Source organism: Carassius auratus, unplaced genomic scaffold (assembly GCF_003368295.1).
Source record: "Carassius auratus strain Wakin unplaced genomic scaffold, ASM336829v1 scaf_tig00011994, whole genome shotgun sequence".
NCBI classification, from domain to species: domain Eukaryota; kingdom Metazoa; phylum Chordata; class Actinopteri; order Cypriniformes; family Cyprinidae; genus Carassius; species Carassius auratus.
The window spans coordinates 275,256-288,232 of NW_020524254.1; the positions used below are offsets into that span (position 1 = coordinate 275,256).

Here is a 12,977-nt window from a genome sequence, read left to right on the forward strand (position 1 = left end):
TGGCTGCCCACTGCTCTGGGTGTGTGTGTGTGTGTGTTCACTGCTGTGTGTGTGCACTTTTTGATGGGTTAAATGCAAAGTATTGGTCACCATACTTGGCTGTATGTCATGTAACTTTTTTTTTAATAACACTTCCTCCATTTAAAAATGTCCATTTCCTGCTGGCCAGTTTAGAACTGTTTTCACCTATAACCTGTTTTCACTGGAGAAAGCAATAATAGCAATAATATAGATGGAGAACTTGTAAATAAAGGTATTTTAGCCAGAAGCAAACATTTTAAGTTAAAACGTGCTTTTATCTGCTGTTTGAACTCTTATTCTGATGGCACCCATTGTGATGAACAAACTCATCTAAAACTCCTCATCACCTTAGTGATTTTAGGGTGAGCTATTCTTTTAAATGTGCTTAAATTAATAAAAGCAATAATTACATTTATTTGCAGTCTATTCAATATACCTCTTTTTTAGACCAGCACGCCCATGGGCGCACAAATGAGCGCAAATACATTTGCTAATTAAACGATGTGGCGCTGGACGAGAAAATGCAAACAGTGCTGGACTGAAACTAGCAAACACACTTTGCGCTGAATCTTGCATCGCATTGTGCCGGGTGTATTATAGGCCCCTACTGTGTTCTGTGGAACACAAAAATACAAATTCTGACTCTGCTTTTCGCTTTCAAGTTTCAGGGGACACTCAAACACAATTCAGTAAATTTTTCCAAGTCTTGGAACCTATTTTTCTCAAAGTAGCAGAATTTCTTTTTTGTTCTCCACAGAAGAAAGTCATATGGTTTTAGAAGAACGTTAACCGTAACATTTTTGGTAAATAGAAGATTATTGTTACAAGTAGTATAATGAATAGATTGCATGTTGTCTGCAGGCTCTATACATCATATTGGCAGTTTTACAACTGCTTCAATCACAGCTCAGCCAATTAGATTGTTGTGATATTTGGTTGTATTTTGTATTATGTTTCCAAGAAATAGTAATTATGAAGCCAGCCTACTCTTTATCCCCCATTCTCATTTAAATTCCTTCTGCTCTTTCAATTGAAGCCACAGATCTTCAGAACTCATATTTTGTGAGCGTACGTGAGTCAGGTTATTAAAACATGCAGCCTGCTGGGAACTCTTCAGACAATCAGTGACTAGCTTCTCACAGTGATAATGCCTAATGAGTTTTGCTTTGGATGGCAATAAGAGGTTAATGGGTTGATGAGGTTTAGTAAAGAGGGTGAAATAGATTTGTTCCAGATACCTCCTCATAAACCGTAATAATTAAAGGAAAGAAGAATGATCCAGAAATGTTTTTATTTCTATTAGACTGCTGACGTGGCTTTGTGGATTGTGATTTATTTTAATCATTTTTGACTTGCATCATGAATTATTAAAAGGTGACAATGTGCAGCACCAACAGAAGACTTTATAGGATTATTCTAACAACATTACTGGGGTCAATAAACCTGTCTTGTTAATGCAGTGATAAATCATTTTCTGTGACAGGTTGTTATTAGTGCCATGGAGGTCACAGCTAATACTAAAGCGTAAAATCCCACCTCTCCCATTCCTTATATTATTGCATGACTTATTCTCTGAATAACAGTCTTAGAAAAACAAAGGAAGTGCAGATAAAATGGAGGAGTGGCAGGGAGGAAGGGAGCCCTGTAATATCGACCTATCAGAGCAGTAATGGTGAAAGCGGCAGTCTAGTATCATTAGGTTCTCTGGAGAGCATAGGGCTATTGCTTTTGGTGCAATCTATGGTATGTGTGCTTATTTTTTCTGTTGTAACCTTTTCAACAACAAAGGGAAAGGAGCGAGTATTTTAACTAATCTAAACACAACTGATTGCATGCCCTGGCTCTCTACGCACTGATTAAGGCATCTACAAAGTAAACATACTTGACTTAAAGCTGCAGTGCAATTTCTGCTCCGTTAGCAGCAACAAACAGATTAGCAAAAATATTGACTATCCAAATAGTTTTCTTAAACATTCCTCGTGTTCTACTGCATTTAATTATTTTTTATTTTTTAGAATATTCTAAAATGCATGCACCACTGTATTATGATATATTTACTTATATTGCTATATTACCTGCTTTTTAGATATATTTTTATTGTGTCAGCCATTGAAACCCATAACTTGACCAATAACTATTTGTCAAGTGCCCCAGTGTTTATTGTAAAATCATATTATGATTGGCTTACTTTTTATTGTCTCTGCACATTAAACTGGTATATGTATTTTAACACTGAAAGATGGCACAACAAAAAAGTTTATTTGATAATTAATTAATCAACTTTATGTATAGGCATCTCTCTCTCTCTCTCAAAAAAAAAGATGCATTTAAATTGCATATAAGGCCATTTTGCTCAGTTACCCGTTTTAGCTCATCCACCAATACTGACAGTCAAAACATGCCATTTTGCATATTCGGCCAAATTCATCGCATCGTTAATTTATTCCATATTTGTTTCTCATCTGTAGCCTTCTGTGTTTATCAGACAGATCCACAAACTGTGCCTAAGTCCTCTTCCTCTCACAGCTCATTAATTAAGCCATTAAGAAAACTCTAGTCATGAATGCCTCTCAGAGTAAATATATTAAACTCATCTTTCACCATCATGCTCAGAAACAAGCCTGTGAACACACACACTCCCTCTCGGCCCCCTGTGAAATGCCACATTGCTGCTGATCCACTGCAGATGGCTTGCACAGCTCTCTTCCCAGACTACTTGTGCATGTCCTATCCAACACCAGATCAAATAACAAAACTACAGGCCACATCCAGCATCTCTTCAGCCTGTGTGACAGCAAACGGAGCACAAGAAATGTATCTGGCTTCAGTGTTCAAAAGCTCTTCTGGTTTCCAGAATGAGTCTCCCAAGAGGAATTACTGTAATCTGTTTATGTTAAATCAATGACAATGGAGTTAAAACACCCAGTGAGATCAATGTTAAAGTAGTTACTTTACACCTACATTGCAAAGTACATATAAAACGATTCACCTCTATGGACTCTTTCAGATTTTATTGTGTTACAAGCCACAATCTACTTAACAGAGAATTTCCCCACTCGACAAAGTACTCTGTAATGTATCCACAGAACACTCTCTGAATCAAACATTTTGTTAAGTTATTTAAAAATAAATAAGTAACAGAAAACTACCGTATGACTAATTATTCCTTCCACTGCTGTAAATCTTTAATAGGCGCATATCTAAAAGACATTACTAAGGCCTAACACTTTAGTTGTATTGATTACAACTGGCTATATCAGTTTTGGTCTCTCTGCTCATACCATATGTTTTCCGTCCAATCTGATTAGGGTTTCAAATCAAAGCAGGGAACAAACTGTATTTTCAGGTAAAAGGAAGACATGGAAATGACAAGTTATAAATTCAGCCAGGCGAAGCTGAGGTCCAACATTAACTTCCTGCCCTAATAGTTTAAATTGTCTGACTACCATAAATTGCTTCTCATCTGGACTGTCCTGCGACTCACCTGAGTGATAATGCTCTTGAGTTCCAACCGTTCGACTTCCCATGATGCTTTAGCACGGGCAAACTGCTGCGTTAACTCCTGTGAACTCTGACGCTCCTCGCGCAGCTCAGCGCTCAGGTCCTGCAGCGCCACCTTCAGGTCCGAGACAGTACTTCCGAAAGCGCTAGGCTGCTGAGGGCAACAAGAGATGGAAATAGGTTATATTTGAAGACTTGACTATAAGGAAATCCAAATGTAAAGCATGTTAGTGTCCTGCAGAAGTTAGGTGTTCTGCCAATCTCTGTTGTAACCCACCTGTAGGCTGTGTTCTTTAGGTGTAGCATTGAGTGGCTGCTCCTCGGCGGCTGACATCTTGTTGTCGCCATAGTGGGAAGACAGGCCATCTTCCTCAAGCAGGATACAGAGATCTTTGACACTGTTAACCTGGAAAAACATATCAGACTTAAATGGTATTTACAAAGCACACCAAGGCTGCATTTATTTGATTAAAATAAAAACTTCAATATTATTACTATTTCAAATAACTGTTTCCTGTTTAATTTGTTTTTTTAAATGTAATTTATTCCTGTTATGCAAAGTTGAATTTTCAGCATCACTACTTGAGTCTTTCAGAAATCATCCATTATATGCTGATTTTGCGCCAAAGAGACATTTCTTATATTATTAATGTTGAAAACAGTTGTAATACAGGTGCTTCTCAGTCAATTAGAATGTCGTGGAAAAGTAATTCAACTCAAATTGTGAAACTTGTAGATTAAATGAATTCATTGCACGCAGACTGAAGTAGTTTAAGTCTTCGGTTCTTTTAATTGTGATTATTTTGGCTCATATTTAACAAAAACCCATTAATTCACGATCTCATCAAATTGGAATACTTCATAAGACCAATAAAAATAACACTTGTTAACTATTAACTATGACATTTCTCTCAATAAATTCTTAATTTTCTGTTTATTAATAGTTAGAAAGGTAGTTGTAAGGTTTAGGTATTGGGTAAGATTAGGGATGTACGTAGAATAAGGTCAAGTAGAATAACATTAATATGTTCTTAATTAGCACTAATACATGGCTAATATTCTAGTAATATGCATGCTAATAAGCAACTAATAGGTGTTACCTATTCTAAAGTGTTACCAAACATTTTTAGTGTATTGTTGGCCTTCTGGAAAGTATGTTCATTTACTGTTCGTCTACTCAATACTTGGTAGAGGCTCCTTTTGCTTTAATTACTGCCTCAATTCGGCGTGGCATGGAGGAGATCAGTTTGTGGCACTGCTGAGGTGATCTGGAAGCCCAGGTTTCTTTGACAGTGGCCTTCAGCTCATCTGCATTTTTTGATCTCTTGTTTCTCATTTTCCTCTTGACAATAGCCCATAGATTCTCTACGGGGTTCAGGTCTGGTGAGTTTGCTGGCCAGTCAAGCACACCAACACCATGGTCATTTAACCAACTTTTGGTGCTTTTGGCAGTGTGGGCAGGTGCCAAATCCTGCTGGAGAATCAAATCAGCATCTTCAAAAAGCTGGTCAGCAGAAGGAAGCATGAAGTGCTCCGAAAATTCTTGGTAAATGGGTACAGTGATTTTGGTTTTTAAAAAAAACATCACAGACTGTGGAAATTTAACACTGGACTTCAAGCAACTTTGGCTATGAGCTTCTCCATCCTTCCTCCAGACTCTAGGAGCTTGGTTTCCAAATGAAATACAAAACTTGCTCTCATCTGAAAAGAGGACTTTGGACCAATGGGCAACAGTCCAGTTCTTCTTCTCCTTAGCCCAGGTAAGACGCCTCTGACGTTGTCTGTGGTTCAGCAAATTCCTCGACACGTCTGTGTGTGGTGGCTCTTGAACCCAGCCTCAGTCCATTTCTTGTGAAGTTCTCTTAAATTCTTGAATTTATTTTGCTTGACAATCCTCATAAGGCTGCAGTTCTCTTGGTTGCTTGTGCATCTTTTTCTTCCACACTTTTCCCTTCCAATCAACTTTCTGTTAACATGCTTGGATACAGCACTCTGTGAACAGCCAGCTTCTTTGGCAACGAATGTTTGTGGCTTACCCTCCTTGTGAAGGGTGTCAATGATTGTCTTCTGGACACCTGTCAGATCAGCAGTCTTCCCCATGATTGTGTAGCCATTGCCCCTTTCACACTGCCATTCCGGCAAATACAGGGGTAAATTGTTCCGGCAACTGTTCCCGGGTCGCTAGATTTTGCACTTTCACACTGCCAGTGATGACCCGGGATATGTGCATGCTTTCACACACAACCCATAAAGATCCCGTAACGACACGTGACATCAGGGCGTGACATGTAATGTACGAGTCGAAAACATTAGGCACGTTATACTTTCACTGAAGCAAGCGAACGATCTCGGCGTCAGCGCGGAAAGTGAGGAACTAACTGATTTCTGCTTCATTACATATTTTTTCATCACGAACGTTGATCTTCCTTCAAAACAGCCGGTAAAAGAGTTGCGCAATAACACGCATCATCACTTCGACACGGAATTCGATCTGGCTTTTGTTCACACAGCGCTCGCCCCGGGTTGAATCTGGCAATGTTACTAGGTCCCCGACCCGGGTTCAATGCGGGAATCAATCCCGGGACGTGGTTGCTTTCACACAGAAGGCGACCCAGCAATGTTCCGGCAATATCACAGGTCCGACGTGCAGTGTTAAAGGGGCTCCAAACTGGTGGACCAAACAGAGAGACCATTTTGAAGGCTCAGGAAACCTTTGCAGGTGTTTTGAGTTGATTAGCTGATTGGCATGTCACCATATTCTAATTTGTTGAGATAATGAATTGGTGGGTTTTTGTTAAATGTGAGCCAAAATCATCACAATTAAAAGAACCAAAGACTTAAACTACTTCAGGCTGTGTTCACTGAATTTATTTAATACACTGGTTTCACAATTTGAGTTGAATTACTGAAATAAATTAACTTTTCCAACCCATTCTAATTTATTGAGATGCCCCTGTATTAAGTGTTTCTGTGAAAAGCATGACAGATATTTTTTGAATAGTACGTTTCGAAGAATAGCATTTAATTGAACGCTGAAACAGAAATCTCCTGTAACATTATATCTTTACTGTCATTTTTGATAAATTTTATTCACTAACCACCAACAATCCAGTTTAATCAGGCTCCAAATGTAAATTAATTGTGCTATGCTGATTGCATTCAGACCTTGTGAGCATGTTTTGCACTGTTTCCTAATTTGCATAGTTCCTTCAGTGAATCAGGTGATAAAACAATGCAAACAGTCTGTGCAAATAAACCTGCGTTCAGCACAAACAATTCATTCCTACCGAATTCACCCTCAGCTGTTAAATAAAAAAGGCTCCATACCTCTAAGATATCCTTGCTCTCGGTGTCTAGTTTCTTGCCGAGTCTCCACTGTTTGAGGAGCCAGCGCAGCTTGAGGCTGATGAGGAGGAGGCTCTCTTTAAGCTGCTGTGACTCCTGCACCAGCAGGTTTCTCTCCTGACTCCATAGCTTCTGCTGCAGACGTGTCTGTAGACTCAGACTCTGCAGCTGAAAGTCTCGACGGAGGAGAGCCTTCTGATTCGCTTCCTGAAGCTAGAGAGAGAGAACGATAGAGAGACTTTAGGAGAATGATATCTGGATCAGATTTTAGGGTTAGGGTTTTGCTTTATTCGAATGTTCAGAGTTTGATCTAAATTAGTACAGCATCTATTAACATGTTTGCACCTGAGAGAGTTTATGTGTGTCATTGTGGCGCTCCTCTCTCTCCTGTGACAGCTCTTCCTGTGCTCCCTGAGCCTTCTCTCTCGCCTCAGACAACAGAGCGTGCAGCTCACCGACCTGCTCTGTCAGCTAGAGAACAGCATGAAAACAGAGAGAAGGAGAGAGAGAATGTAAGTAATTGGTAAATGCTTTAGCTGCACAGTATTTGTAATAGAAGTAAACTGGAAGAAATAGTAAAACTTGCTGCTTTGTAAATGTCAAAATGTTTCTGTGCTATAATGCCAAATTAATCTATCTGATGATCAAGACATCAAGTTTGCAGAGAACACAGTCTGTATTATTTATCTATCTGTAAGACCATGGATTAGAACACAACCCACAGTCCTAGTTTTTTTTTTTTTTTTTTTTTTGCATGCTTAGTCCGTTTCTACTCTAGCAACATCAGTCCATCATTGAATGAGACCTTCCCAAATTTCTAAACATGAGACCCTGAGCTTGATCACAAGAACACAGTTTCTTTGTGAAAATCACATTTGCTAGTAAGTGGATACGGTGGGTGATAAATTGTTTGGTCGGAAACTGTTGATGGCTGGAGGTTTTGCTGGAATGCTTCAAGGGCGTTTGGCACAGCGTGTGGGACACCAAATTACATAATGCCTTCTTTCATGATTTAAAGCTCGGCATAATGGACTACTTTTAATCATGATGTCAATCCTTTAAACTGTCTTTAATTAAACAACTGCTTTTTATGAAGTCTTGTACAAACATAACGGATCCAAACTGCACCAAATTTACCAGAAAAAAATAAAGAAGTAGCCCTCAGGTCATAAAGCAGTCTGTACAAACACATCAGTTTCTGTACTGAAGTAAATATAGTGCAATGAAAGAACATAGTGGAATTAGGGCAAAACTAAACCAACCTGGCAGGGATAACTATATTGCTCATATCTCTGCATGGGTGAACAGGTCTTGTTTTATTTATGAACACCATGGGTATTTTTATATTTTTACCACATAATTATTCTTCAGAGTCTATGAATGTCCCATTTAATAGACTTTGCAGTCATTACTTAAACCATAATTTCCCAATTCTCTTTGAACCTTGTATTGACCGTAGCCTTCATTGTAACTTCTGAGATTTTGAAATGTACCAATCGTCAACTGACAGAACTAAGAGCACCACTGATTCTATCAAAGAGATTTTTGAACTTCTTGTTGTGCATTCTAGGTATGCCTTATGCATGAAGGATCCACAACATGCCGCCTCAGATTTTGTCCAAAAACAGTCTAGGCAAGCAGTTCACTGGGTTTTGGATCAGAGCCATTATGCATTCAATTGTAAGACACAAGCAAAAGTGAAATGGTTTTGTGTCTACATGTTTTAGTGCCTTACCAGATCTGAGTTTGTTTCCTTTAAGACATATTCATCAACTTTGTTGCTGTCTTTGTGGCTGTTGCTCTCCTCCTCTGCCTTGCATGGGTGAACTTTGACCTCACAGTCTGGCAGGTCTCTAGAGTCAGGCTGTTGCATGCATGTATGGGCAATTTAATGAAGGAACAAAAACAATAAAAGATGAGCATGATAGAAGACAGACAAGATCAAGAGAATTACGATGATGGAATAAAAAATGTGATGTGTAATGTGGGTAAAACATTTTTTTTTTTAATTTATTTACATATTTAAACAAAATGACAAATGAAACACGGGAAAAAAAGTCATAATGATACCCATAAAACATCACCAGAAAATAAAACATCACAAGACAATGAAAAGTATGCAAAGGAAAAACAGTTTGGTCATTGTGGTAGAAGACAAAATGGCTAAAAGAAACAAAATGACAAGGAGTGAAAGCATCATCTTTGGTTTGAGGAGGAGGAAACAAGAAATGGGGGAGAGGGAAATGAAGGAATCATAAAGAGAGGGAGAAGAAGAAAAACAAAGGAAGAAATGTAGCAGAAACCACAGATCATGGTGCCCATGCAGTGAGGAAAAAGAGAGAGAGGAGGAGGAAGGGAAGAGTCTGGATTGGATCTCAAGAGTTGGGCCTCTAATGGAGCCTAAATGAATGCCTGTTCAAACTTAAATTGTGTCAGAAAAATAAAAAACCACAATAGTGTTGCATTGGACCCTACTGACTTTCATTAGACATGACTTTAATTAGACGAACAAAAACAGTTGAAACAGTATCTTCTCAAACAAGTTTTGCATGACATGAAGGTAAGTGAATGATGACTAAATTCAATTTTTTTAGGTGACCTGTTCTAAACTTATCTTATTTTGAAATATCTATGAATATAAAATAATGATTTTACACTTATTTGCTAACATGCATGGATCGGCTTGCTTTAATAGTCAGGCCCAATATGTATTGGAAATATACTGTGATATCTACTCCATTAGAGGCCTAAATGCTATCCACTATGAGGCCTTATAACACGGTACAAGCATGCATTGTTTTAGTGGTCAGCAAACCTTTCTAAAGGAAAGGTTAGTGTAAATACAACTCAATGATCTAGCAAAGCAACAAAAAGAAAATTTGCTGGTAAAAACAGACAAAACTCCATGCAAAAAAAAGGGAGAACAAAGATGCAAGGGAATATTTGACTAAGAGATTGTGTGCATACCTTCTGTTGGTTGAAATAAGCATCTGCAGGGCATGAGCAATTTGCTGCAGGGTTTTCTGCCTCAGACAGCGGGGGCATCAGGGACAGCCCTTCCACATGCTCCCTCTCTGAGGGCTGACCCAGGACATCGACCCTCTCACTGAGTGCTTGTAGCTGAGCCTGGAGGGACTTCAGTCTGCCATGAAGAACCTCCACCAGGGGCAGCATGGAGCTTTGGGTCTGGCTCTTCTCCAGTAGAACTGGTTCCGCAGACTCATTTGTCGTAATCTTATGATAGACGGTGTCTGGTGAGATACAGGAGGGGTCGGGTGACGTCAGAAGCTGAATGGCTGAGGTAACAAGTTGTGCCTGGTCACGGATGGCGAGAAGGTCTTTTATGCTGAGGCACTGAGCAGTATGAATGTGACTTGTTCCTGAAACGTTCAGATTCTTCTCCACCAGAATATCATTCTGCTCATCACCAACTGGACCTTCGCGGTGCGCCTGCATGGGGACGCACTCAGCCGAGTCCCCTGCTTCAGCATCGGTCTCCAGCGCTGGACGTGCGGAGCCCTGGTTGGAGGCCAAGTCGCATCGTTGAAGGTTGGACAGTAGCACACGGTTCTCGTACTGGAGCTTTTTTACTTTGCCGTTCAGCTCTGTGATCTGAAGCCTGGCAGCAAGTAGTTCTTTATGGCTGGCTTCATTTAGACCAGATCCTTCTTCTTCAGAAGCACCAGGAATGATCGTGGGTGAAGTGATGGCTGTGGATGATGACAGCTCTATCTCGGTGACAGTGGGAAGCTCAGACTTGAAGTGGGTGAGCTCGTTCATCAAGAGCTTGTTCTGCTCTTCCATTTCTATCAGGGAGCGCCGCAGCAGATCTGCCTCTTCTTCCACAAACTGTAGGTGCCGCTGTAGCTCCATCACATTCTCAGATGTGGAAAGCAAAAGGTGACTTCCGACTCCACCCATGATGCTAACTCCACCCGGGGAATCTTGGATCTTCATGTCGTCCATTTCGGCGCGAAGGCCGCGATTCTCCACCTCCAACTCTACGATCCGTCGGCTTAGAAGGTTTGCCTCCTCTTCAACGAGTTTCAGGTGAACTTTGACCTCAGCCTCCCGGGTGTGAGGAGAATCGGCAACCTCTTCTACAGTAAGTGAAGCATCAACCTCTCCATACAGAGAGCAATACTTTGCCAGTTCCTCCCTCATGGCCTCGTTGTCTTTCACCATCTTTGTGAGCTTCTTGCACATTAGAGCTGACTCCTCCTTGGCGAAGTGAAGCTGGCACTTTAGGTCTGAACTGTCCTCTTGAGGCTGGAGATGAACATTTGCAGAGACCAGACATCTATTAGCCACTGCAACATTAAACAATACCCCTTTTCTACCACCACAGTGCTGTTTTTGGAGCTAGTGGTCTTGCTCCACACAGTACTTGAATGGAAAATCTGGCTCTGCATAAGCTTGTTAAACTTGCTGAGCTTGAACTAGGTTTCAACGTTTTCAAAACACTTGTTTGACTGACTCACCAAAAATTGCCCAATCTTACACATGTTTGTCATGCTACACAACTACTCCAGTCAAAGTAGTTCTCAAAAAAGTTGACGTCAATGGCTTTGATGCCTCATGTTTTTGTAGGTTATGTATTGACAGATATGTTGTGGTTCAGTTCTTACATTCTGGTAGGAGAGATTATGAAGGAGTTTTATGGATACCTTATAGGATCCCATATAGGATTACAATAACAATGAAAGTTTTAAATTGATAACACCCACTTCTAAAACTACAGTCCTTACCAGTCCTCTTTCAAATCATAATAATATCACAACTGAAGCAAACTAAGTCATCAAATGTATCATAGTATTAAGAGTGTATTACCTGAGGCGATGCTTTTTTATCAGGTTTGTTGTTTGGTCTGGCACTTCTCTTCTTCAAAGAGTTCTAGAGGGAAAAGATGATAAATTAATTTAAAATGTGTAAAGACATGAATGAATAACTCTTGTTATCTTCCCCTCCCCACTTCTGTCTCTCTCTTTGTGATATTTTCACTCATAAATCATAATTTGGCAGCAAACCAGCATGGAATTAAACTGATACACATCACAGCGTGAGGTATTCCATTGTTTCCATGAAATGAAAAAATTATTCACTGCAGGAAATGGAGATAGGATGATGAGAGAGAGAGAGAACTATCAGAAAATAATTGTAAATTGTAAAGTTGGGAGTCCTGGATGTTGATAAGTTAGTACAGGGTTCCAGCTGCGAGAAAGTACACAATACTCTTGAGCACAGCCTCTTCTGTGTTTTGCAAAAATCAAACAGGATAACTTTGGTTAATGGCAACGCACTTTTTAATGGAACTAAACTTCATTAAAACCAATAAATTTGTGCTGAAATGAAAGCATTGACATAACAGTGTATCGACCATTTTTTTGCCACTGTTTATTTTCATTTAATGTGGTTTGTTGAGTCTGTGGTAAAGAAATCTGAACATAATGAGATTATAGCACCGCTATTTATCCCCCTGGCCTCATACACAAGGCCTGAACATGTAAAGGCTGTACAGTGTGTATGTGAGGCTTGTACATGAGGGTTGTAAGAAAAAAGCCACTCCTCCAGAAAGGCTACATGAAGACATGACTGAGCTTTGCCAAAATGCACCTTGAAGATTCTGAGGCAGATGAGACCTCAACACCAAACAATATGTCTGGTGGACATTGGCATTGCTGCGGTAAAGCATGGAGGTGGTGATATATTGTTATGGGGGTGTTTCTCTGCAGCAGAGACTGGAGCATTTGTCAGGACAGAAGGAAAAATGGATGGGGCAAAATACCATCAAAATCTTGAGGAAAATCTGCTGCCCTCTGCCCGAAAGTTGACCCAAAGCACACAGCAAAACTGAACAGACATTGATTGAAGAAGAAAAAAGTGAATGTCCTTGCATAGACTAGTCAGAGCCCAAACTTAAACCCCACTGAAAAACTGTGGAATAATTTGAAAGCTTCAGTCCATCAAATTGAACAGAACTTGAGCAGTTCTACAAGGAAGAGTGGGCAAATATAAAAAAAAAATGGTTCAACAAAATACAGACACAAGCGGGTGATCCTTTTTCCAACTCTGGGATTCTGTTTTTGTATTTTCTGACATGTTGGTGTTTT

At 39.8% G+C, this 12,977-nt stretch overlaps 1 protein-coding gene across 2 annotated transcripts in view; it reads right to left on the minus strand.

Moving 5' to 3' along the window:
• Positions 1–12,977, minus strand: part of LOC113073334 (protein SOGA1-like) — a 44,394-nt gene that overhangs the window by 7,500 nt on the left and 23,917 nt on the right. The window contains exons 4-10 of one of the 2 annotated variants that reach the window (XM_026246250.1): positions 11,698–11,760; positions 9,835–11,136; positions 8,603–8,731; positions 7,213–7,338; positions 6,850–7,080; positions 3,800–3,928; positions 3,506–3,673 (exon numbers count right to left, since the gene is read on the minus strand). In XM_026246250.1, coding sequence (XP_026102035.1) covers positions 3,506–3,673; positions 3,800–3,928; positions 6,850–7,080; positions 7,213–7,338; positions 8,603–8,731; positions 9,835–11,136; positions 11,698–11,760 — 2,148 coding nt within the window. Of the gene's footprint in view, positions 1–3,505; positions 3,677–3,799; positions 3,929–6,849; positions 7,081–7,212; positions 7,339–8,602; positions 8,732–9,834; positions 11,137–11,697; positions 11,761–12,977 lie in introns of both variants that reach the window. The other variant, XM_026246249.1, reaches the window with a different exon arrangement.